Raw genomic sequence first — 27,431 nt, forward strand, 5'->3', positions numbered from 1 at the left:
GGATTGGGTAGAAGTTGGCTTTGGTTTATGGTTTTGCTGTGCAGTGTTGGAAGAAGTACTCAGACCCTTTACTTAAGTAAAAGTACCAAGTAGAAGTCCTGCATTCAAAATTGTATTTTAGTAAAAGTACAGAAGGATAATGCAAAATGTACTTCAAGTATGAAGAGTAAGTATATAATTCTGCAGAAATATGTTCCCAGTGACTGATACATTATTATACATGTCATTATTAGATTGTTAATACTGATGCGTTAATGTGTACTCTGTATTTTACTGTTGTAGCTAACTAGCTAACTACTTTATGTACAGTCAGGTAGTTTAGTCCAGTGATTCCAAACCTCAGGGCCAGAAGATAAACCTGAGGGATTGTGACATGACCAATAGAGCAGAAAAGAAAAATAAAGTTCTGCTTCTTTTCTATAACATTTTCTTTTTTGTGAGATATTGGATCATTTTACCTTTTTACGCCTCGAGCAGTTATTTACATGTAACAATGTGACAAGTTAAAAAATGAAAATGTCTCTGGTGAAACCGCTAACAGCTCATAGACATCTGAAATGTGACAAACTAGACACTTGTTTTGGTAAGAGGTCATAAGCCTAAAAGGTTGGGAAACACTTTTTTAATCTTTAGCAATGTGTTGTATTTTACAAGCTCATCATGTAATTGTTGTGATGTAAAATAACTAGTAGCTAAAGCTGTTAGGCAACTGTAGTGGAGTAAAAAGTACAACATTTCTCGAGTTTCAAGTAGCAGAAAATGGAAATACTCAAGTAAAGTCCAAGTATCTTAAAAGTATACCTTGAGTAAATGTACACTTTTAATTTCAGCACCATTGCCAAACTGTGGCTCTCTTCCTCCCACTCTTCTTCCTCCTCATCCTCCTGTGTTTTCCTTTTCATTCTTATAGATATGATGCTGAAATTGTATTCACAGCCTTCAAAAAAAAAATGAGACTTTTTTCATGGTAACCCTGCCTTCACAGAGGCTCCTATTTCCCAAGTCATCAGCTCCCATACATTGACTTCACTTACAGTCAGTTTATTAAATATACACAATTGCAACGCCTGGTGATTGAGTGTAGGCACAGTATTTCTTTTCACTCCAGTAGTCAAGTCATAATTACACAGCCATTACAATGCCTTAATGTTGGAAAAATGGACAGTCAGAATGATGAAGTAGTTGTTGACTCTTTATCTTCTTTCATTTGCAACTTGTATATCCAATAATTCTGACAGCGTGTGAAGGCAACGTGAGTAGTGTAGAAATTCAGGATGTTGTGACACTCTGTCCTTTACTGTAGATCAACAGAAATACACCCATGACACCCACTGTCTCTCTGACCGTTTCTCTCACCAGTCTCCTCTCCACCCGATTCCTGGCTCCCCCACCAGTCCTCAGTCAGCTTTGGGTGGTAGTAACTCCACTCTGTCAGGCAGCGCCAGCAGCGGTGTTTCCTCTCTGAGTGAGAGTAACTTCGGAGGCCAGTATCCAGACCCCGGCCCCATCAGGAACGACGCCTTGGAGCCTCTTCCCAGTCATCTGTGGTCCCCCCCTGACGAGTACCTGGCCTCTCCCTACCTGCACATCCACTACGGCGGACCAGAGATTGACTCCATGGACCCTGTCCGCCCCTTCCACTACCGTAGCCCCACCTCGCACCCGCACACCCACCCGCATCCTCACGCTCACGCCCACCCCGGGCTGGACGGCCACTCCCACGGGCCGCCACCTCACCACCACGCTCCCACTCACGGCCCTCACCACATTCCTTACCGCAGGCCTCAGCCTCCAGCCGTGCCACCTAAACCCTACCTGAGAGAGGGCTGCATCCCTGAGGAGGACCTGCCGCCTCAGCCCATTCCGCTGCCCCGCAGGATCTTCCACTCCCCTCATGGCCACAGGGAAGACCAGGGGAAACACCCCTGGGAGCAGTGCATCAGCGAGGAGCACGAGGAGACGCAGTGATGAGGAGGCTCCAGTTAGATTTCAGTTAGAGCTTTCTGCTCCTTGTCTTCTTCCCTTCATTTGCACTGAGTCAAAGGAGCAGTAATAGAAAGAGTCTTGTGTGAAGCAGTGGAGTGTGTTCAGTTGACACCTGATTTCATTTCAGTGCACATGAAGAAAAGAAAAGAAGGAGTGAACCTCGATGAAACCTACAGAAACTATAGGCACAACTGCCGTCACTGCTCCGCGTGGCCTCTTAGGTATAATTAAAAGAAAACGATCTGTTGAACAGTAAGACAGATCAACTTTGAGCAGAAATTGATATTGATTGTACACACTTGTACAACTCGTCTGTGAGCATGTTTTTTTCATTTGAGAATAAATACGACAACAGTTTTGTGAAATATGACAACCATGATCATAACCAACACGATCCCAGGTGCAGTATAAGCTCTGAACTCCCATCACTTTGCTTTTCATGTAATTTTCACAGCAAGAGGCAATAGTGAAGTGACATCTATTTTAAATTCTTATTTTGATAAATAAATACATAATACAAAATACATAGTGTTTTCAAAAGCTTATGTCCATTATGTTGTTCAAAACACTGTTAAGTGCTCCTTAATAGTGAATCATATCAAATGGCGCACTCTAATATGTGTTGCTGCTGGGCTCTAAGGTTGGACTTGCAGCTCTCCTCTTGGACCGGCATCTCAAGGGACATGAACTTCAGTCACTGACAATTTCCCATCCGTACCACGCGTATGGAAACCTACGTGAATGTATTCAGATGAGATGTTCTATTTGTATTGCACAATCTGCGATACTGTTTTTTGTTTAAGTGCTTTAAGTTCATGTCTATGTTGAAGAAGTCTCTATTTGTCTCTTTCGTGTGACAAAGATATCGTGAGAGGAATGAGTGCGTTCGGCAGACTGAGGCCAAACTGAGGACAATGACAGGCAGGTCCCACACCTGTCATGTTTCATGTTCACGGGGAATGAAGAAGGGATGGAGCGAGGACTTTCTACACCTCAACCACCTGCTGGACACTGAAAAACCAACACCATTCTCTTTCTCTTTCTCCCTCCATCTTTTCCCATCTCTGTATGGTTGTCAGACCATATCAAGCCGTGAGGGCTGAACCTGGACAGCTGCAGTGGAATTGCATTGCATCTGATGACACTGTCTAGACCCCCGCCCACTGAGTGGCCAGTCGAGGAGCCCACTCAGACAGCGTTGGAATCGCCTACCTGCCTTAAGTGCACTCAAATGCAGTTTGACCTCTCACACAGACTGTGAGAAGCTCATTTAGTGGCAGCCGCTTTCCTTTTCATTCTGTTCACTAAACGCTCCCTGAAGGAAAAAAAAAGATATCTACCTAGTGATGTTTTTGTATGGTTTCGTCCCGCTTTGATTTCAGATTGTTGTTTGGTTTGTAGCGCTAATATTTCTTATTCTGCCTGCGGCTCTTTATCAATCACCTTCTGTTGTGTGAAAACTAATGATGTGTTTCAGAAGAACGCCGAAGCCCGAACTGAGAGGGAGGTTTACTTTTTGTGGAGCAGAAGAACAGCGCTGTTTATTGCAGTGTAGTAGGTTGGGAGGATATAGCTAATATTTTAACAATTACTTGTTTTCCTGGTTGGTTTTTGCAGGTGGATGCTTTGTGTTACTGTACATCAAGTTGTCAGCTGACTAGACAACATCTATTTTTGTATGTGAGATCATCAGTTGTGTGAACATATTCCAGAAACCGTACCGACACAGAAGGCCCAGGTACTGCATAAGCTGCTGTACTTTGTATGGAGATGGACCTGAGGTCAGATATATACAGTATGTGAGTATCTCTTGTGAGCTTGATGGTGTTGAGGATATCTGGTGACTGAAGTGATACTCAAAATATAGGTAATAGAATTTTTCAATGTAAATTCTGTTATTGTACATACAGCAGTATTGTGAAATATTTTTGAGAATTATTGCAGATGCCCCAAAAAGGTTTATTGTTGTTTTGTGTATATACATGTACTCCAGAGATCAATGTAATTGATAAATATCTATAATCTGTGTTTGAAAAAGGACAAATCCATTAGACTGTGGCTGTCTCCACCGTTCTTGACTTTGAGTCTTCTCATATAAATACTTTATACACTTTTCAATGTGCTTTCCTGTACATATGGTGTTAGCATGATCAAACAGTGTTTGGTTGTAAAAGTGGTTTTCCTACTCCCATAACTACTGTGGTATGGAATTCATTAACGATGCCAAACATTAAAGACAATCTTTTATCAGCTCTAACTCTTCCTCCTTACCTTTGCTGTGCTGTTATTTGGTGGAATAGTATGTCAAGTCGACAGCAGAGGGCGCTGTTTGTCATAAAAATACATAAATGGACACCAAAGTTGTGAGAATGCAGTGTTTGTTATGCTTGTACTGTCTTGTGAGGGAGTGTGTGTATGTGTGTGTGCTTCAGTGGTGGAAGAAGTATTGAAATATTTTACTTAAAGTTGCTATAGTGAATAAAATTATATCAACAACGAATCAAATGACAATGTGGAAGGTGTATTTGTAGTGATGAACCCAAAGTGAATACGGCAGCTCCCCTCGGCTTTATGGCGCATTATAGCAAGTTTCAACTCTTCAACTCATTGTTGAAGTGGAGGTAGTTACCCTGATGTCACCTATTTGTTTGTGGACTACGATTTTTAAGCCTCGAGTTTGGCAGTTTGCCATCTGGATTTTTTACAAGCATGCACCGGGCATGACGATTTTTGGACAAGAAGGTGGCACCAGCTAGCTAGGTTAGGTAGTTTCATTAAGAATTCACATTAACTGTGATTTTAACCAGGATGCTACTTTTTGGCTAGCAAAAAAACAGGATTAAAATAAAATGTACTTACCAAAAAAAAATGAACAGCCAATTCCTAATAAATTTTTTCAATGGCGCTGGTTAAATTTACACATTGTAATGGATAGGAGTCGACTCTTGCCTGATTGACAGGTCGCCATCTTAGCAATCAGAAAGTAGTCCCTCCATAAAGCATACCCTGCTTAATCGTATATTTTCCTCTAATTACTGAGATAATAAATCAGGTGAGAAGTCGGGTCATTTTGCCGTTATTTCTAATGGAATCTGACTTCCTTTTGCAACCAGTGCAGTCGCCCCCTGCTGGCTGTTAGAAAGAATGCAAGTTTAAGGCACTTCCGCATTGGCTTCACTTTTTGGTTCCCAATTGATCCAATATTTTCTAGCTGCAGTACCTGAGGCTGCAGTTTCAGGCCCCCCCAATCCTGGGACCGCAGTTCTAGGACCGTAGTTCTTTTGTAACAGTGCCATCTAGTGGAGTGGTGGTGGTAATGCACAGCAACACAAAGGAGGTTAACCGACATGCGCAGCTGTAGGGTTAACCGGTCGACATGCATATAATCAATAACTTGGGTTAAGGCACACACTCGGTGATGGTTGTGGTAAGGGTAATTGGCTTCGGGGGGCTGTCAAGAGTAACACAGCTAGCTAGCTAGCTGGCAGTATCAAAGTAAACAAGGGTCCTAGAAAAGCAGTTCCGGTCCTAGAATTGCAGCCCTGAAACTGCAGCCTCTGGTACTGCAGCACTACTACTCGATTGATCTGGCCGCATGCAACTTTACTGATATGGTTCACTCTCACTGGTCTCATAGTATAGTTTTCTGCCTTAGCAGTCAGCTGTTTTCAGTGCTTCAAGCTCTAAAAACTGCAAGCAGGTATGTAACCATAAACATCCATCAAAATAGCAATGTGTACAGGCAGAGCGTCAAAAGATACAGAAAGTTAACCCAATGGCAAAAAGTCAAACAATAAAGCAAGCTAAAGCGCTAAAACAAGAAGTGGAGAAGTGGCAAACAAACAATGCCAGTGTCTCTTCACATGAGAGATGTCATTCAGACCAGACCCAAAGCAGCCCGTCTGCCCGCCAACCAGCCAAAATATAGGGAAGTATATAGCTAAAGAGCTAAATACTTCAAGAGTAACCAGCTGCAGACACAAAATGGCGGACCTCTACAAGTAGACTTCCAAGAGCACCTCTGCAGTTGACAGGAAATCACATGACCTCAGTGGGAGTTGGTCTTCTTCGGGGAGGTTTTGCATGAACATCTGCATTACTCGTACATATAGTCCAAAATCCTTCTGAAATGTAGTGGAGTGGAAGTGTAAAGTAGCCTAAAATGAAAATACTCAAATAAAGTACAAGCACCTCTACATTGTACAGTACAAATACAGTACTTGAACTAATGTACTTAGTTACATTCCATCACTGGTGTGCTTGAAGTGATGTATGTAGTGTCTGCGTGCGTGCGTGCGTGCGTGCATGCCTGTATGCGCGCGCGTGTGTGTGTGTGGATAACAGCATCTCACACAACCCCTGGGTCCACCACAGAAGAAAAAAAGATGAGCTGCAGTGACAGCTAAGGTCCCTGCACTCACCAGCTCAAGCGTCACTGTCACTAACATTGTACTTTGATGTTCACATGCAACCTATTTTTTTTATTTGATATATGGTAATACAGCTGAATTTGAAGGGAAGTTTTACTTGTTTGTATAAAGAAAAAAACTACGTGGTCTGTGTTTTAAATAGATATGCTTTAAGTCATTTTACACCATCCCAGTAATGAGTACTGATGTGTCACCTATAGGTGGCACAAGTGACCCATTAAGAATTCCTTTAGGATACTCAGTTATATAAATCTAATCTGTTTGAAGATACAGTATAGCACACATTAAAATCCATCAAAGTGGAAGTGCTATATTGACAGTAGATACTTGTATAGCTGTAAAGACAAATTATATTTTAGCTCATTCATCATGGCTGATCTGTTTATTTTCCTTTCTTTAATTTTTAAACATTAATTTATTGTTGCATTCAGTAGATTCAGAAGTGATGTTATAGTGGAAGGAAGGAAGGAAGGAAGGAAGACCTTTCCTGCCAAAAGATGTTAAAAGAAAAGCAAGAATCCCAAGGCTCCTCTGTGTCATTTTTGGCCTTGCCTCTCATTGGACTTCAGCTGAATAACACTGAAGTCATATGCGTGGGCTGTGTGTCTATTTGAAAGTGAATGTCTTTCGTAACAAAGAGGACTGTGCACTCAGTGTCTCGCATATCCATGATGCAGTCACAGTAAAAAAAAAAAAAGAAGAGTTAGGATGAAAGGATCCTAGCTTCCTCTCCAGAGGATGATGATGCTGCTGCGGTGCATGCTGATGCAGACACTGAATTTCATTTTTTTCCCAGCATCACTGTGGCTCCTCTCAGTTTTTCTAGTTCTCTCTCTCTCTCTGTGTGGCCATTTCTTTCTTTCACACAAACTGTCTTAAAGTCTCACTGCATTTTGTCTTAAGGGACTTAGAGTGACTCAGTTCAGTATAATAATGCACTCTCCACACAGAGCAGATCATGATAGCATACAGGCAGAGCTCTTTCCTCTTTTGGGGTTGCACTGTCTCATTCTGCCGTTATTGTTTGGGGCACCACAGAACATTGATGTGGAAAGCATCTCTCATAAATTCTGACAACTGTAATGACAAGCTGCCATCCTGTCTGTGTTTAGAAGAAAACAAAAATAACCAGGATCTGGCCTTTCATCTCTTTGTGTGCACCGTTTGCTCCCAAATGTGTGTTCTTGCACTGCTATATTAATTTGACATTGATTTGGTTCAAATGCTGTGTCTACTGTTTGAATACTCGTGGACTCATAGTGTTTTGTGCACCAGTGTGCTACAAATAAAAGGTAGAAGTAAAAGATAAAAGCTAGGAGGCAAAAGCATCAGGAAACAAAGGCTTTTAATAAATGAAACAATACTAATAAATAAAGATTAAACAAGTTGCACATTCAAAATAAAATCCAACAAAATGAACATAACACTGAACAGTACAGTACCATAGCACAGATTATTAAAAAAACACAACAACCCCCCCTCCCAGACATTTAAAAATTTTCTTAAAAACTTCAAGAGGCAAACATAGACATTGTATAAAAGCATCATACAGTAGAGCATTTGTCATCTGAGTATAATTTACAAATGTATTGAAGGATAAATACTTATAGCTGATCTCTTAACTTGAGATACACATGTGAAAACAGTTATTTAAACATGTGTTTCTCAGGTGAGGTTCCAGCCCTTTATTTTTATTTTTTTTTTAGTGATCAATAACAGTGATGAGGTGACGATGAAAGCAGTCCATCAACTCATGGGAAACTCACAAATTATCTATAACCGTAAATAACTTTTAATAGCTTTATCCACATCTCGATTGGTCTCTTCTCTGTTGGTGCGTCATAGAATAAAAGTCAAGAGCATTTCTGCCAGCGGATATGGCTACATCAGGCGTTTGTGGAAGAACACTATTCTGTCCTTCATCGTACTCTCCAGACACGCAGCTCAGAGGCTACATCAGTAGGGAGCAAACTTCTGTCTCTCTGGCTTTTTGATGCAGTTGGCTGAGGAGATTTTGGCGGTGTAGGCGGCCAGAGTGGTGTGGGACGGCGCTGCAGTGACGGCGACAGTGGGGGCGGGGCTGGACAGAGTCAGAAAGGGGACAGACTTCATCCCCAGCAGGCCAGAGATTGGCATGGCACCGTATGGGGTGCCCAGCATATGAGTCGGGGTCAGGGCGCCCATGGAGGCCAGGGTGGGTGCGGATGAGGCAGCTGGGGAGGCTGGCTGAGTGAAGGCCATGTTAAGGTCAACTGGAGTTGCCATGGTGGCTGCCTGGGCTGTGGATTTGGCTGTCTCTAAACTGTAAAGGCAGAAATAGGAGGAGGGAGGATAGGGAGACATGGAGAGAGGACAGACAGTGAAGATTAAAGGATTATACTGTTGCTGCAACACTGGGTGTTGCTATTGTAAGTTATTAAAGGGGAACTCCCCCGATTACACATCACAGTCTGTTTTAAAGGTCTTTGGGAGTACTCCTGCATAATGGATGATCCGATCCTGATCTGCCCTCTAGTGGATTCACGTTAAATCGCTCAGGTACACGCAAAGTACGCAGGCAAATATGTGAACAATGCCGTTTGCATCGCCTACGCCTGTCTACGCCTACGCATTAAAATCAAGTATATCGTTATAGAAGTGCAAAGGTAAATTTGTGGAGAACTCTTTTAAAAGCTGCCAGAGCTTCAGTTAAACTAAACTAAAAATGTGACTCATAGATGATAACTGGTTGTAAGTGTAAAAATGAAGCAGGCTCAGACACTGGGGCCTCTTTAACAGCTCAAATACATTTTATCAGCTTGAGACTTTATGACATATCTTGACATTCTTGAAAAGTCTTTGCTTTTACATTGCACCTTTCACATTGTCATGGTTAAATGCATACCTTTGATTTGGGCTGACAGTACTGTTTACGCAGCACTAACCTCCCACATCCCAAATAAGTCTATTTATGTTGATTATTGGAGTTTTTGAGCAGTTTGTTCATAAGATGTCTAATAGAGTTCAACCTCTCTGGGGTCTAACTGATGCAAAGTTATGACAATATGTAGGATAACACACTGTACATTTCGTCGTCTGTAATTTGCTTTTTGGCAAACAAAAGGAATATATAGTATTGTGCAAAAGTGGCAGGTATAGAAAAAATGCTGTAAAGTAAGTTCATTGAGTATAGTAGAAAAATCTAAATCAAATTAATATTTGCCCTTTGCCTTCACAGCATCAATTCTTCTAGGTACACTTGCACGTTTTTGACGGAATTCAGCAGGTACGTTGACCCAAATGTCTTGGAGAACTCCCCACAGTTCTTCTGTGGATTTAGGCAGCTTCAGTTGCTTCTCTCTCTTCATGTAATCCCAGACAGATTATGATGTTGATGTTGCTGATCAGGGCTCGGCGGGGGCCATTGCTTCCAGGACTCCTTGTTCTTCTTTACACTTTAGAAAGCTCTTGATGTATTTCGCTATATGTTTGGGGTCGTTGTCATGCTGTAGAATAAATTTAGTATCTGCCTGTACTTCTTAACATTGACAAGACCATTAATTCTGTCCAAATCCCTAACTCCATTTGCAGAAATGCCGCCCTAAACTTGCAAGGAACCTCCACCATGCTTCAGCGAAAAAACTGCTACAGCCAAATATTTCAAAAGTTGACTCCAGAGCACCTGCTGCCATTTTTCTGCACCCCAGTTCTTGTGTTTTAGCGCTCAGTTGAATTGCTTGGCTTTGTTTCGATGCTGGAGGTATGGCTTTTTGGCCACAAGTCTTCCATGATGGCCACTTCTGGCCAGACTTCCCCTGACAGTAGATGGGTATATCAGGGTCCCACTGTTTACTGCCAGTTCAGTACTGTTGGCACTGCTGGACATCTTCCGAAGCAAAGTAAGCATTATGTGCCTGCTGCAGTAAGTTTCTTTGGCTGACCACTGTCTGCCTTGAAATTATTGCCTGGTTGAGACCTTGCTGATGCAGTATAGCTACCTTGTGTCTTGTTGCTGTGCTCAGCCTTGCCATGATGTATGACTTTTGAAAGTTAACTGTCAATTCAATTCAAATTGGCTTTATTGGTATGAATGTGTAACAACAACATTGCCAAAGCATCATACATACAACATAAGAACAATCAACCCCATACATTTCATTAAACAAGTAATTAAAGTGTAAAGTAATCAAAGCGTATGTGTGTTTGTCTTTAGCAACCTCACCTTGTTAGCTCAGTTTGGCTGTTCCTCACCCAGTTTTATTCTTCCTACACTTATGAATTTGACAACTTGAATTGGTGATCATTCACACCTGTTGTTGGTTTGTTTAATCACACAGACAGTGTGTCTACAAGATTCCTGACCTAGTGCAACTATACCTAGAAGAACTGATGCTGTTTGATGGCAAATGGTGGTCACACCAAATATTGATTTGATCTTTTCTTCACTCACTTTGAATTTTGTTAACTGATAAATATAATCTATTAACATGTCTATTTTTGAAGGCATTCTTACACACCTTCCATTAACTTTTGCACAGTATTATGTTCGTTCAAGTATTGCCCATAAAACACAAAAATGTAATCCTTATTTGGTGTAATAACAATACTTCATGGTCATTATGTATTTTGTCAACTTCAACCAATGTGCAACTGCTGTTTGAGGCAAATATGAGGGTCACCACTTAATTATTTGTCTACATATTGGGTTTTAATGAACCCAGAAGAATAGCAAAGTATTTAAAGGAAATAAATGATTCATAATTTTTATTTGACCACATAAAGCAGTGTGGTGTAAGGGATGCCAAACAATGATTAAATTAAAGTCAATCGCAAGTAAACATAAGGGTAAATGTTCTTTTATTGCTCCATTTTGGAAACGAGTTATTAAAAGTTTTGGAGAGTGGTTGCATACATCTTTGCCACATTGTGTTTATAAGGAGACAGGTCTCTCCTACTACAGGGTGTATCCAAATAATTATTATTGCTCTATGCCATCTCTGTCAGACAAAACATCATTTTGCTGAATAGTTAGAATTAATGACAGACTTTGCTTCTTTTGACTCTCAAATAGCAAAGACTGATAATTACCTAGGGGAGTTCTATGAAGTTTGGGCTCATATTTTATTTATATAAAAAAAAGAAACATAATAGGAAGTACATATTGCTCTTTTAACTTTCAACTCTTTTAACACACAACCTCTTTTTTCTTTGTGCTTTTTTCTTTCTTTTAATTCTTAAATCGGTTTATTGGTCTGAGATTTGTTCTGTTATGTGTTCTTCAATGATTTACAATACGATTTTTTTGCATTATGATCTTTATGTATAAGAAAAGTGAATTTAACAAAAGATGCCAGAGCTGCATTGCAAATACTGAATTCCAGCAAGACACTATGTAGTACAATACAACCAGGCTCATTCCCTCGAGGCCAATTACCAGCAGCACAAGGACAAACCTCATTATCACTTTACCACTCTATAGAATAACCTTTGACCCTTTTAAACCAATGTATTTCTCTCAGGCCTGCACTTGCTGTGATTCATTAGATAGCTGTACACTGGGCCTTACCAGGAGGTAATGAGGTACTGGGCCAAGTTGATGCTGACCGGTGTTCCTGTGATAGTGACATGACGGTCACTTGTCCCGTCCAGTTGGCTGCCGATCTTGATCTGAGCTCCTGACACCTGCCTGATCTCGTTGATCTTAGTGCCCTGACGGCCGATGATTGAGCCGATCAGCTGCAAAAGAACAGAGATGAGACAGATCGGTCAGTCTGATGGAAAGACAAGTGACACGCTGAAGAGGACAGGGGATATGCTTTACAAGGAGAGGGTTCAATAAATCGTTTGACTGAATGCAGCCTTTTCTTATTGTTGGTTGTTATGCTGATGAAAGTGATCCTGGCGAAAAGGGCAAAAGCAAAGCACTAGAACAATAAAGAAATGTGCGGTGCTGCTGAACTGACTTAATGCAGACCACTTCAAATATTGCAATAACATTGTCTTCAGTGGATTGGTCATCCATCATGCATGTCAACAGCACAGCCCCCCGCCAACCACCCCACCCGCCACCGCACAAGACTCCCTAATTGCTTCTGCATGTACACCGGTAAGAGAGACGGGGGAAAGGCACATTTGCCTCTCATTAATCTGAGTGGCTAAAAGGTTATTGATTCCTCAGAGTGGTGATGACTTCCCAAACAAATCACTTCCCAAACACATGCCAGCTAGACGCATCTCCGCACTAATGGAAAACATAATGGGAAAATAACTCAAATATATAATATACAGTCCCACCGGCTCTCTGCTGAGAGTAGATTAGACAATGACACCAGTTTTATTGCATTCCAAAATACATTATCACTTTTGTTCTGCTTTCATTCTCCAACCTGGACCCCTGCCTATTAGCACCAATAGATATTTAACAGAGCCAGAGCTCAGGCCTGTGTATATCAGATCAAGTGCAGGGTGTCGGGGCTCAGCGACAGGGTTATGCTGCCAGATATATAGTGAGTGGGACAGACAGTGATGAAGTACTTGTAGTGTGCGTGTGTGCTGGCATCTTAACAGCAGCTGACGCATAGGTAGAAATACACAACACACACACAAACATAGTGTTTGTGCTGCACTTGTCCCTGCATTTCACATTCCTTTCCTGAGAAGTAAGCAGCTTGTTCCACAATGTCTGATTTGTCACACAGAGACCTGGTGGGTCTGCCTGGCTATTATTGGCTCAGCAGTTTATTCGTGGGGTGGGGGTGCAGCCTGCCCAGAGAGCAACTCTAGAGACAATGGTCACAGCAGACCTTAAATCAGAGATAACGTCTCTCCCCCACTGAGACCAAGAATCTCTACTGGGCTCTGGTCTTTTAAACCCAGCTGTCAATAGATACCAGCTGTCAACAGCTCACCCACTTTGGTGTGTATGACCTCAGACAGCATTCCCATATGAACCACCTGGAAAAAAACCTGAAAACAAAATGCAACCAGAGCTAAAAAAAATTACACAGGAGACACCGCAGGTATGTTAGCTGTAGTGATTATTTTTCCTAAGTATACAAATAACATTAATGCTGCATAGTGCTCCTGGTCTTCAGCTATAAGTGGCCTATATATTGTTGAGTTCCTGCTGAGGCAGTCATTTGAAAGGACACAGGAAGAAGGATGGGATGGTGAGGGTGCAGCCATTTTTCTTCCGGCTAAATCTTCCTTGGGCAGAAGTACAGTACATACTGCTGACTGGGTGTAAGCACTTTCTCAATGCATCTGTGTGTGTGCACCAGTCTCCTTCAGTGCTCAGTGTGTGTGAGCACAGGGCAGGATTGTGTGGGTCGGAGTGTGGCCGGGCCTGAGGGGGAGCGAAGGGCTGAGGAGGCTCAGTCATGGCTATAAGTCCTCTCTTCTGGAACAATGGCTGGAGCTTACAGCTGTCCCTGTCACGTATAGCGCTGGACTCTCCTCATTCCTCTGATGCATTGTGCCACTCGCCATGTGGTGCCGTGCTTGGAGGAAAAAAAGCCTTCAGGAATTTTAAAATTGCTGTTGGAGGGTTGTGGCTATATTCTATATACAGTGAAACCAATCAATTCTTGTTTTGTTTTTTTCTCTTCTCTCTGTTGTAAAACAAAGTAAGCTAAGTGAAAATCAATTTTATAGTCTGAAAATCGCTGTTCTTTCTTTGCCGATATGTGTGACTGAAGGAGTATTTTGAACGGCAAGTTCCAATACAGTTTAAAGGATAAGACTGGCAATATTCTATATCTTTCTTATTGTTGACAAATCCCGTGAAAAGATCAAAGGAAACAGTGAGCCACACTTTTGCACTGGGTGACATGTTCCTTCATTACCACGAACATAGGCACAGTAACTGATTTTGAGTCAGTCCCATACACACCATCCTGCTGCTGTACTATACTCTGTAGTGCGTATTAATCCCCAGCTGAAAATATTCCCCAGTAAATACACTATTTACTCTTGTTTGAGTAACATTTGCTGAAACTACAGAGCCCAGCTGTTTTAGGACATTATTTAGCATTTTTCTAAAAAACAATTCTATATTAGTTGACAGTAATAAAATTACAGAATAAAATAAAATCATCCTTCAATATGAGCTGCAAATTAAATCATAAATTATAAATGGCTTCATTATATTTTTTCTTTATAAGATAGCTTTCTTTCTCTCTCATTTTTGAAATATCAATAGGAAACATTACTACAATTAATAAACAGATGTTCTCTGTACAAACTAACCAAATAGCAGAGTCATCTTCTGAAGGCAAATGCAGTATGACTTTATTCTGAAGTGGATCTATGCATTTTGATTTCCACACTATACAGATTGGAGAGATGTTTCATCAAACCCTGGCGGAGGCTAAGTGAAGAGGGAAAGGATCTTTGTCTGTTTTCTTATTGGCTGTTTTGACAGCAGACAGCCTCTAAGTAGGTCAGGGAACATGAGAGGATTTACTGAGCACTCATGGGAGTCACTCTAAGACACTGCAACTGCAGCCCAGACAATAATGCGAAAGGATCCATATCAGCTCAGAATCCCTTTAACCTTGGGTTAGTCTGAGGTTAGAATAATGAGGATAATTAGTGAGTTTCAAAACATGTCTCTCGTCTCTTTTGAAGTCACACCAGACATTTGCAGCCGCAGATTCTGCATCTGACATCACCTGCTCGTGTGCTGTGAACACGTGAGATGAGCGCTGATTTCCTGTTTGTTTTTGTTTTTTTGCCTTCTTGTTGTTCAGATGGGAAAATACAAACATGAGGAATAAAAACTCAAATGTTATGAGTTGCTTCTCCTTACATCATTGGGAATAAGCAGCTCCTGAGATGTCTGAGAGTTGGAGTCCATCCCTGATGACAGAAAGAACAAGCATCAACTGAATAAAATTGACGACGTATCAGACATTTCAATATTCATTCAGCTCCACACAAACCACCGCTGAGATGCTGGAAAAGCCCTTTGAGTGGAGAACTGCTAGATATAGTAAAGCAGTTAATTTCCATTTTAATGGACTGATGTTTAACACGGCACTCATTCTTTTCTTTCTCCCAGTTCTCTGACTCTGCGGAACGTGTCATTTCACATAACAGTTTCTGCGAGAGAGCTATAAAGCCTCTACTCCTCCTTCCTCACTGACAGAGGCGCATAATCAGTACGGCTAATGACAGCAAGCTTTTACTTTTCACGTCTAAAAGCAGGTTGAAAATACTCTAGGACAAGTTACAGATGGAGGAGCAATGCAAATATAAAACTGCAAACTGTATTTTTGATTTAACGGACAGTTTGCTAAATTTTATCATCTGTTTGCCTGTCATAGCAGTGAGATATAATCCAGAGCAAATACTGATTATTATTACTGCTATAAATACCAGGTATGATAGTCGAAGCAGGCTGGGCAATTGGACTCAGGCCTTGCTGCATTGACAGCTGATGTAGCTTGGCCAGCTGTAAAACAGAAAGCAGAACTTAATGCTGGGTACACTAAACCACAAGCTACTCATGTTATATTAAGTTATAACATTTCCAGAAAATGGCCATACCTCTGAGTGTGGAATGCCATATTGGTTTTGCAAAGTGTAGGCCTGAAAGAGAGCATCCTGCATTAGGTAAATTACAGCAATAAAACATCACACACAAGCAATAAATCTGCAACCTCTTAATGGAAGTGCTTTGCTGTCAATACATGCCTCTTTTTCAGAATAAAATATATTAGCGTCAATAGTTCAGCCCCTGCATCTGCACACAGAGGAGAGGTGGTGAACCAACTGACCATATTTTCACCTAAATAGCAAAAAACATATTTTGTTTAGAGCCTTTGGTCTCTACCACCACAGATACAATGGTTTTGTTTTTATTTGGCCACGTTTTGAAAAATCCATCCCTGAGATTGCCACCACCAGCCCAATAGAATGGAGGTAAATGGAAGTTTGCCTGTTGTTCTCATAGCATTTAAAAAAACACATAAAAGATTCAACAGGAACATGTCTTTTCAGAGTCCCTGTTACTCTAGATAATCGACAGAACAGTTTTGTATAGACTTTAAGTACTCCTGTGAAAATTGGTGGTGTTCTATATTGATAAACTGGCACAGTCTGAATTGAAATAAGCTTTCATTCATCATGGTGTGGTGTTCACATGGTGGTCAACAAGAACAATTGCACAATTTTCCCGTTACTAAAGTTTTGAATTAGCAACGCTGCCCTTAATACATGAATTCCCATTAAGCACTGCTTAAAATATTTCATGTTTTATACGGTCTACTGTCTTTGCATGAACAAGCATATATTATTTTTATTTATCAAAATGTCATTCACAGACAAATAAACACTGTCCTACAATACAGAGTGACATTGCTAATATTTTAGATCAATTAGACCGCAAAGAAGTTTAACTTGCTGTTAGATCTCTTATAAACAAACAAAAAAGTCAAATAACAGAAATCCAAATTGACTTATTTGGGATTTGGGAGAGGTAGTGCTGGGTTAAATGTCACCAATATAAAGTAAATGAAAATCTACTGTATGTAATTATATTTTACAGCTGGGGTCTTTTTCTGAAGTAGTCGTCTGTTCAAAATCAGGTTTATTAGCAGTGTCTTACAAAATCAGGAAAATTCATCAACTCTCAAGCTGATAAAACAACATTATGTATGTTGTTAGAGCCAGTAAATATTCATATAATAATGAACATTTTTTTCATTTTTTTTTCTGTAATTTGGCTGACCCTTTAAAGGATTCCCTAAAAGCATATTATAATATTATTATTATTATGAACCTGCTTCATGATTTTTTTATGTTGAATAACAACAAATATACATTTAATATTTGACCTGTGTCCAGTATCTATTGCTCATTTTCTCTCTTGCTCATTCTCATTTCTTACATCGTCTTTATCTATGCAGCATCACCCATCCCCCCATTACTTTAAATAATGCAGACTAACATATGTTAACCCCCTTTTCTCTCACTCCCCCATCGAACACCTCACTTTAACTTCATATCTGTCTGTCTGTCTGCCAGTCTGTCTATCGACCCGGTCATAAATTGGAGAAGAGCTCGGCCCTTACACTGCAGCAGGACATTAGAGCTGTGTTTATACAGGAGAGCACAAGAACACCACAAATTAGTAGCAATAACCCTGCCATTTACAGCACGAGTGATCTGAATCATGAACTCCTTTTATTTCATTACCACCTATTACCTTTTTTTATATTTCAATCGGCTGATTTGTCAGAGGCCGCTGTTTCCATTCTGATGTTATGACAGAGTCTGCTGGGAGGAATATTCCTATAGCCAAAATATTTCTGGTGCAGAGCTAGGCAGGACTAAAAAAAGAGACAGCAGGCTGTATTGGTAGTGTGTGATGGCATCGTGTTTCAGGAGTGGTTATAGCCCTTATGACAGGGTAGAACAATAGCTGCAGCTTACGCTCAGCTGTTGTTTTTAAAGCCTTGTGCCAGATGATGGACTGTGTAAATTTGGACATGCCACACGACCCCTGCTCTCACTCACCACTCAGATCCCCACAGCCCTGAAACTAATTCCTGTGCTCCACAGTGAAGTTTAAGACCAAGGTTTGAAAAATGGTAGCTGGTTTCTGGAGAGAATTTTAGATTCAGAAAAGCAGATGTGTCACATTAATGATGGTCCAGTTACCTGCTGGAGGTCCAGGCCACCCTGGGTGACTGAGTAAAGAGGGTGGGGTGCAAATTCTGATGCCTCAAACACCTACAAACACACAAGCAACACATCGGAGAAGCACAGATGGAAAATATGTCGCTCATTGCTGAATTATCTTAATGTTTATCATCTGGACAGTCATTATTTTCGGAATGGCAGTGATGATTAGTGAGAGTAAATATGTGCTTACCAACTGGAATCCGCCATGATAAATGGGATATAAAAATAATGAATTTAAACTTCCAATTTAATTTTTTCCCCCTGTGCTTTCGCTACAGATCAAATTTGGTCTGAGATGGGCTCTTGAGGCTGCATTTCTGACACTTTAACACACCAAACAGGCTTATAGGCCATGACTCCTCTGCAGACGCATTCCCATTCCACTTCATTTTATCCTCTGACAAATTATACAAACATCCTTCATCAATGTGCTGCCTTCATTAAAAGCCATCGCCCAGTGACCGGGACCTTGCCCTGGGTTTAATTTGATAGTTTATAATGGGAAATATCAAAAAATACAAAGCCATTCCATAAATTGGCCAGAGTCTGAGGCAGCACAAACAGTGTCAGAACTGCTGACAGCTATGCAGAATATCTGGCTGCTGCTGTAGCCAGAGGAGCAGGTCTCCGGTCTCACTCGCTAATCTTGTGACTTGCTTCATGGGAGGGTGGATATCTGTTATTTCTCAGCGACATCTATACCACTCAGCCACCAAATACACACACACACAAAATCTACCAGATACCCCACCAAGAAACACCTGCATCTTATTTCCCCACAAGAATGAGCCAAGAACTTCAATGAAAGTTCTGATCATCGGCCCCTTCTCTAAACATGTTTGTAGTTTTATGTAAGCTGGTGTTGGTCAGGTTGTCGGTCCTAAATGCAAATCCAGTGGTTCTCAAACTATCTCTGCTAGGGGTATGGCTCTAGCGATGACACTGTCAGGGAGTCAGTCGGTTCCACACTAAAATATCTCTACAACAATTGGATGGATTTTCTTGAAATACCGTACAGACATTCATGGTGCCCAGAGGATAAATCCTAATGACTACGATGATCCCTGGACTCTGGACCCTTCAGTGCCACCAGTAGGTCAAAGTTTTCTCTTCTGTATTCTGTTTCTAGTGCCACTCTGAGGCTGACATTTGTAGTTCTGGGTTAAATGTTGACAGCTATTAGATGGACTGTTCTTAAATTTAGTAGAGATATTCATGCTCCCCTCTGGATGAACTGTAATAACTTTGGTAATACATTAACATTTCTTCTAGCGCCACTGTTCTGAGGTGTGGGTGTTCTTGTTTTACTTTGTAGTTGTTCTGGAGTCTCTTTGTTCACTGATTGTCTAAATGGTTTCTCCTGTGTGTCATTATGTGCACACCTCCTAGTGTATTTAGTTGGTTTAGTTTTCATTGTTCACTACTGTCTCATCAGTGTTGCTACCAGTGTTTCATCGGATGTCTCATTTCTCAGGATTGTTTATTGTTTGTCTCTGGATTTACCTTGCTTTGTTTTGGACTGCCAACTTCACCTCACCTTTAAGTTTTATCAGTTGTCTAAATAAGCAACTTTTACCTGTTCCGTTTGTGTGTCTTTGTTTGGGCCCGAAACCTTTCTTTCTTGTGTCAGAAACATTTGTTCAAGTTTGGTTTATGATCAAACACCTGCAAAACATCTAATAGGGCTGGGTTAACGTTATACTAAAAAAAGGACCAGTTTGTGGAACGTGCTGCCTGACCTCATTGGAAATTAAAGAAAAAAAGAATGAAAATAATGATAAGAGAGCTAGAGAGAGAAGGTCAAACACCACTTAACTTTCTCTCCTCTGCACATCAGCTAATCATAAGTGTGAAGTGGGTGTGAATGTAAATAAGCATTGTACCTGCCAGACATCTTCATGTTGGCTTCCTGACTTTAGCATTTAGCTCAAAGCAATGCAGCCTTGATTACTATTAATAGTATTGAAAAATGTAATATTGTTCTTTTGAAAAAATATTATCAAGGACTTTACATGAGTTTTCTGTTGTGCAAATGAAATATGCAAGTTAAACTTTGCTCATTCTACCACAAAGGACACAGTTCTTCTACAATATTGGCAGTAAGAGTATTTTTTATTGGTGTTTACTTGACTAACATCACGTGTTTTTCTTTTGTCCCCTGTCAAAAATTTGGTTCACCTTATGCTAAACATTTAGTTTTGCTGTTTAAATATAACTTGCTAACCATGATTGTAGGTTTCCACTGAATGAAGCCTTAGCTTCAGGCTCCCATCCACAGGACCACTTGTAACAATGTATCTGTTTACTCGGTTAGCAGCAAAACATCAGCACAGGGAAATTACAGAAAATAAAAATGATTAATTAACGACAAAAAGGGGAGAGGGAGAGAGAAAGAAAGGTAAAAAAAACTGTGTGGCTCCACTCTCTGCTTGCCTTACTGTCCACTAAGGTAACTTAGCAAAATCTTGTTGGATTATTCCCCCGCAATTAAAGTTGCATGCGGTGAAAGGTAAAAAGCGATAACAGTCTAATCACTACATATTACCGATGTAATGTAAATGCACTCCAAATTATCCACACAAGGCTCCTACAATGATTGTGATAGCCTAGCTAGCTTGAAAGCACTTTTACTGTTGCCACGGAAAACACATTCATCCATCTTCTGCTCATTCAAGATCCACATTTCCCCCCCAGTCTAACCCTAACCCCCTGGAAAGTTTGAGAACCACTGTGTATCAAAGATCAGCTATGCAACATCGTGTGTGTCAATCTCTCACCTGGTTCCCTGCGATGAGGACTGTAGCTGGTGAAGGGCTCGGTCGATAGGGGATGGTGGCACCCTTCGGGGGAGACTAAGGAGTCGAAAATGGGACAATAAATCTTTATCATAAATCTCATAGACATGAAACCCTACACATCAGTTCTGAAATGGCACCAACACTTTTGTCAACGAGTGCGGCACAAAGTGAAAATGGTGTTGAACTCTCTGGTACATTAAAATACGATAAGAATTAATGACGAACTAAACTGCTAATGACACTGACGTTATTCCCTTCCTTGTTTTCCTTTTGATAATACTAGTCATTCATTGAATAATTGAAGCAGTGTTGTGAGAGCTCTGTGTGGATAATAGCTTTGAGCTTTAGTTTGCATCGAAGCTGCTGGCTCTGCAGTGGTTTGCCCTCTGGATAAATCAAGCATCCACTGACAAGTAGCCATTTGAAGATAAAATTCTTCAGACACCAATAAGAAAAGGAGATTATCCAGCATGCATTACACTGTATATCTTATCTAGTAACTGCAATGTTGGAGATACTGTTTGGCGGTTTAAACTGTAGAGCATCTTTTCTGCAGTAGCAGTCACAGCAAATTCTTTGTATAACTTTGCATAATTTAAATCTCGGGGCCAAAAGCAAGAGGCTGCTGGTACAGAATCCTAATGAAACTTGCACGCCTTTGAAGAAAGCCCTGGAAAACTGGATCAAACTAGCAATTAGTCAGTCACGTCCAGCTGCAATGCCAAAACAAAAAGGACTTGTGCACTTCCATGGCCACACAGGGAGAAACTGTGCTGTGGGTTGTTTTTCTCTCATCTTCTCCTCGATTTTCTCAAGAGAGCCATTGTCTAAAGGTGGACAGATTTTGCTTCAGGCCAGTTTGTTTTCTGTTAGCAGCTTAGTGTCCTCTCCAACAATACTGAGCTCTGACCTGAGAGTTGCACCTTTTGACTCTATCCAATGTCTTGCCCGAGAGCTTACAGCGCAGAAGGTCCAAATAATATAGGAACTGTGTACTTTCTTGATATTTCCTATGTTAGATGACGATAATGCTACAGAATCTGTATTCAGCAGCACTGAATATAGTCGACTTCTACACAACACTGTGTATGACAGCATGCTGGTGAAATGAAAACATACAGGTGAACGGCTCTGACTGCATGTTAGCATCCTGATGTCAGCTAGGTGTGAGTATGCGGAGTAAAGAGAGGAATGGTATGCTTCCTACCTCCAGGATTACTGTGCAGATGAGTTTGACACACTGGATTACAGAGTCCTGATTCCCAGATATCGTCACCCCTCGCTCTGTAGAGTTGGGCAGCAAATCCCCTGCCACCTGTATCTGAGCTCCGGTGCTCTGCAAATGATAGAGGTTTTAAGAAAAAGATTAATTAGATTCTGGAGATAAGCCAAATCGTTATTACACTGCCATGGCTCCTTTCCGTGCACCCCTGGTGGCTTTGCTGACCTTATATTTTTCCACCCATACTGAAAGAGAACAAGTATGTTGAAAAGTCTCCCATGGTCCATAGACGTAATTCTCTCCATTTTAGCTGATATACTCCCAATATAGCATGTCCGCAGGCATGAACGACTTCTTTTTATGATTTATCTCTGTCAGACTGCAGGGAGTTTTGGAGGCCATTGTTGAACACTCACACATCACACAATGCTTCTGTAAGTGAGCATGTGTCCTGTGGCAACCAAACAAACAAAACAAATCTGTAACTGAAACAAATTTCTTTTTGAACAAGACGAGAAAATCCATCTAACCGCAGAAAATCCACTGGATGCCATTGCCAGTGAAAGTAAAGGCTAAAATGAGGGAGACTATTTGTAGGTCAGTGCAGAGCTAAAGTTAGAGTGTCAGACGTCTCTGGCAGCGGATCTGATAAGTTTAATCCTAATGTTTCAACTGAGCATAAATGTAGTCAGGAGTTTTTCCCTTTCAGAGTTGCCACTGCTAATTCACACTGTGTGTTGTGATCCACCAGGACTGCACTGTCTCTAATTTCCAGCATTAATCCAATTTTAGTCAACCTAAGTGCAGAAATACTGAAGACTGAGTATACAGGGCCCTCATGTGAGGAGGGCCAACAAATATACTAGAATGAATAGCTGTGGATGCGGGGAGTGGCATATAGAGAATGCTTGTACAAGGCCCAGATCTTTGTTCAACGCCCCTGAACGTCTCAGCAACCTTTGGTAGGAATAGGGATGGGGATCGTTAATTTTTATTGATATTGATACCCTTATTGAGACTGCTTAACGATCAGATTCTTTATCGATACCACTATTGACACTTTACTATTATTTAGTGATATTTGGTAAGACCAGACCCAATGGCATGAGGTAGGCCTGCATGGTATGAGGTAAATATTCAATGTGCCATAAAGTTATATATTGAGATGACATATCACTTGCGATAAACAAACATATATTCAAGTGTACATATTAACTGGCTGGTTGTTTTTTTAAATTTAATATTTTAAATACAGCTAAATGTTGTTTCTAGAGCAGCAACATTAATGTTTACAATAGCAAGTAGTGAGTGACGTTTAGAAAGAACAACATCAGTCTGTATCAGTCCCTCTTCCTCTCTCGCTGGCTGCAGGTAACGTTACCAGGTAGAAAGAGAAGCGGCTGGTTTGTCTCAGCCAGCAGCTGTGTTTTTAAGACTACAGACCAGGCTGTGCTCCAGACAGACAGCTTTCTATTTAGCTTGTTTTTAACATTTGGCTAATGCCAAGCTAGCGTTAGCTGTGCTTGTATAAAACATACAGGATGAGAGACTGAGGCCAGAGATGATTAAATTAACCATTTCTACATGTTTAACGTTACCTAACAGACAAGTGTATTGATAAAGTATTGTCTTTTAACTTGCGAAGGTTTTATTGCACGTACTTACAGTAACGAGCGTAGCTGTCATCAACTAACGTTACAGTAGTTTGGAGCTAACTAAACCCTCACCGTAACGTTATTCCACCGCGACGGCGTAGCCTCTCGCTCCGCTGTGTGTGTGTGTGTGTGTGTGTGTGTGTGTGTGTGTGTGTGTGTGTGTGTGTGTGTGTGTGTGTGTGTGTGTGTGTGTGTGTGTGTGGGAGCCGACAGAGAGCAGGCAGACTGCAGCCTGATGATTTTCTTATACATCACATTAAATCAGATTTGACGCTTGAGACGTAACGTTACATCATAAGACCCGTAAGTCTCGATAGCAGTATCGAAAGGCTCTAACCTGATTGATTTTCGGGTTTTGAGAAATTTTGGAACCGGGTCTCGATCCCCATCCCTAGGTAGGATTATCACAAAATTTTGTTTATGATCAATTTCCTGCTAAACTAATGACATTCACATCAGCCTCTGCTGCCCTTTTTTGTTTACCGCTAATTAGCAAAAGTTAACATGCTAACCAGCTAACGTTAAACTAAGATGGTGAAACACGGTAACCATAGCTGCTAAACATCACCATGTCAGCGTTGTCATTGTGAGCATGTTAGCATTCTGATGTTAGCATTTAGCTCAAAGCACTTCTGTGCTGTAGACTCGTTATTCACTACTTGCTAATACTGTTGGTGCATCTTTGTATTGTGTGTTTTTTTTGTAAATTCAGCTTCTTGACATATTTCACTCGCCTGTAGCTCTAATACAATTTGCATTTTAAGATCTGCTGTGTGACAAATTATTCATACATTCATTATTTTATACCACTTTGTTGTCTTAGATAAATATATCGCCACCTTTCAAACCATATTATATTAACATACTTGAACAGTAATTACAGTGTTTTTGACTAGAAGCATCAAATACATACCTTAAATGTATTAGTGCAAGCAGGTGGGCTTATTTTACAGTAATAGCTAAAAACGTGACAGCAGAATTATCTCTCCCTTACAGCAGCAGTTGTTTTCCCGTCATCTCCAAGAGCAGATTTGTGCTCTTCATTTTCAGCAAGGATGGGGAGGATGGAGTAGATTTGTGTTTTGGTTACTCACCTCTCTGATCTCCTTTATCTTGGCCCCTCCCTTCCCGATGAGAGAGCCACACTGGCTGGCAGGGATGACCAGCCTCAGGGTGACTGGTGGCTTGGAGCTGATGGTGCCATTGGCCACCAGCGCAGTCAGGTCCTGGAGGGAGATGCGGCAAAGAAGAAATGTGGTGAGAGTAGGAAGGAAACAAAGAGGAGAGAGAGTCCCAGAGAAAAGGATCATGCAGCAGAGGTCATGGTGGAAACAGAGGGTGAGAAATGACACTGGAGGGTGTTAACTCCAACAATTAGGACTGAGCAGGCTTATTTTATTGGTCTATTTGGGATTCACATGAATCTAAACACACTTTTCATTTCTCAGCCTCTGTTTTTAATACTGTAAATCAACAGTAAACATTGAGTGAAATTAAAATCTCCCCAATTATACCACGTCATGATGAACCAAGTCAACATATCACCGCTGATTAGCAATCCCAAACTATGAAGACCAAAGCAGGCCCTCTACTCTATGATTTGAGCCAAACCAATCACAACACAACTAAGCCGGTGGGATCCATACTGGATGTGGTAGGTGAAGCTTTGGGTGGGAGGCAGAGAGAGCAAAGACTGATCCAGCATCTGCACCTAATTAACCTCTGTAGCTTTTTGTTTAAGTACGTGCTTGGAGAGAAGTCCAGCAATGTATGTAGTCCAGTCCAGTGTGGTGTCTGAAAAGGCTGTTCAATCTTTCATATGAACTGCTGAATTTTCCATCAAAGGGGAAACATTAATTAAAGCACCGGTGGTGAGCAAATGTTCTACGCGCTTACAAACACTCACAAAAAAAAAAAAAACTGAGCCAGTAACACATTGTCCACATGTCCTTCCTGCTGCAAGCACAGTGTACCCGTTCACCTTGGGATTTGTTTCAAAAGATATTTTAAAAAATTTAATTATATATTGGTAGACTTATTACTTATTTAAGGGTTAGAGTCAGTTTCATGTAATGTGAAGAGATACACAGATTTACCATTATTTTCATTTGCTCAGTCCTGTTTCTGAAACTGCCGCGAGATGAGGTTCAATTTTAAAGGAATAGTTTGAGATTTTGGGACATACACTTATTTGTTTTCTTCCTGAGAGTTACATGGGAATATTGATGCATTAAATATGAAGCTACAGCTAGCAGCCTGTTAGCTCAGCTTAGTATTAAGACTGGAAATGGGGAAAGCTAGCCTGGCTCGGTCCAACACTAAAAATCTACCTACCTGTAAAGCTCACTCATTAAGATGTTATATGTATTTTGTTTAATCTGCACAGAAATAACCTGACTGCAAAAACAGCCGCAGGTGCATCCGCTGGATGGACCGGAGTGTCGTCAGACAGGGCTGCATAGCAGTTGGAGAGGCTGATGTGCAGAGGAGAGGCAGCCCCGTCCGAGCCTCTCATGCAGCCACGGACCACCACTTCAGCCCAGGTTGACTGATGCTGAGTCGAGCAGCAGGAAAGCCTTGGAAGGGTAGAGGGGTCCCATAGCACGGTGTCCTGGATGTTAGCGGTTGCGCTAAGAGAAACAATCTATTTGGCTTGCACTGAAGCCACATCCATAAAGCCAGTCAGCAGGGAATCTTTCTCTTTGAGTTCCTCTGAAAGTCGTCGAATGTCTTCCATAAGGTCAGCAATCTTTTTGTTCGCTTTCTTAAGGAGTACGCAGTCCTCATGGGGCATGGAGTTCTCTCGGCTAGCATAACGCTAGTCGCCGGAGCTTTGTTGTGGTCAGTAGCGTTGATAGCGTTTTTACGGTCATCTAGCTTAAAATCCATGTCGGATGACTAAAATCCTTAACCCACATAAGATTTAAGTTAAATAAAAGGATATAAAAAATGTAACGTAAAAGTGTGGATTAAAACTGGATAAGAGTCAGGTTTAAGACGGAGCTTCAGACAGGTAGCTACAGACGCCAACGAATGCGCAGAGAATGTAACTATCTCCTGGCTCTTGCTCCATCATCTTATCTAAGCTCCATCTTCTTATTTAACTCTCAAGAATAAGAGTGTATAAGTGTATTGATGTCAGATAATTCTTGAGAGCATGAAAAAATTAAATTAAAAATGTGCCTATTGACAGATTGCTATGGTTGCAGTCCAATTATACATCATTGTATAACTTTAAGGAAACCAAATTTAAAGTTATGACTCGCTTATTTAACATCATACACTCAGTGGATAAAGTTAAAATGTACAGCAACATGCGCACCTAACAATGTCATAAACCCACAAGAAAGAATGGGTGCTGAATATGTCTATGTTATCTGTATTGTATGTACTTGTAAGTGATTTGATGAGTGTTATTATAGTGCAGGTAGCAAACATCCTGTGTCTGTTCTGCTGTGGGTGGAGACCGAGCTTTAATTAATGAACAGTGTGTCTCTGTGAAGCTTTGAAATGTAAATACGCTGCGCTGCCTCTCTTCCCATCAGAGTTCAACCCACTACAAATGTGTGACAGAATGCAGAGCTGCATGTTTTTGAATCGTTCATGTTTGCAATAATATTAGCAGTGTGTGACTTAAGATGGGTCACTGTGGATGTGTAACCTTAAGGGATTT

The 27,431-nt window shown here is 41.0% G+C and overlaps 2 protein-coding genes across 3 annotated transcripts in view; one reads left to right on the forward strand and one right to left on the reverse strand.

Annotated features, from left to right (window-relative positions):
- Positions 1–2,508, forward strand: part of LOC119906259 (dedicator of cytokinesis protein 3-like) — a 49,717-nt gene extending 47,209 nt beyond the window's left edge. For both annotated transcript variants that reach the window (XM_038723825.1, XM_038723826.1), the window contains exon 54: positions 1,360–2,508. In XM_038723825.1, the coding sequence (XP_038579753.1) occupies positions 1,360–1,968 (609 nt within the window). In that variant the 3' untranslated portion in view covers positions 1,969–2,508. The remainder of the gene's footprint in view (positions 1–1,359) is intronic.
- A 5,236-nt stretch (positions 2,509–7,744) lies between these two features.
- Positions 7,745–27,431, reverse strand: part of LOC119905978 (poly(rC)-binding protein 4-like) — a 40,169-nt gene continuing 20,482 nt past the window's right edge. The window contains exons 6-14 of the mRNA XM_038723430.1: positions 24,853–24,984; positions 22,089–22,217; positions 20,861–20,935; positions 18,060–18,131; positions 15,945–15,986; positions 15,774–15,849; positions 15,205–15,254; positions 11,962–12,131; positions 7,745–8,718 (exon numbers count right to left, since the gene is read on the reverse strand). Of these exons, the coding sequence (XP_038579358.1) occupies positions 8,373–8,718; positions 11,962–12,131; positions 15,205–15,254; positions 15,774–15,849; positions 15,945–15,986; positions 18,060–18,131; positions 20,861–20,935; positions 22,089–22,217; positions 24,853–24,984 (1,092 nt within the window). The 3' untranslated portion in view covers positions 7,745–8,372. The remainder of the gene's footprint in view (positions 8,719–11,961; positions 12,132–15,204; positions 15,255–15,773; positions 15,850–15,944; positions 15,987–18,059; positions 18,132–20,860; positions 20,936–22,088; positions 22,218–24,852; positions 24,985–27,431) is intronic.

Source organism: Micropterus salmoides, unplaced genomic scaffold (assembly GCF_014851395.1).
Source record: "Micropterus salmoides isolate LMB-PRFRI ecotype aquatic unplaced genomic scaffold, ASM1485139v1 Ms_hic_scaffold_16, whole genome shotgun sequence".
In the NCBI taxonomy this organism is placed as follows: domain Eukaryota; kingdom Metazoa; phylum Chordata; class Actinopteri; order Centrarchiformes; family Centrarchidae; genus Micropterus; species Micropterus salmoides.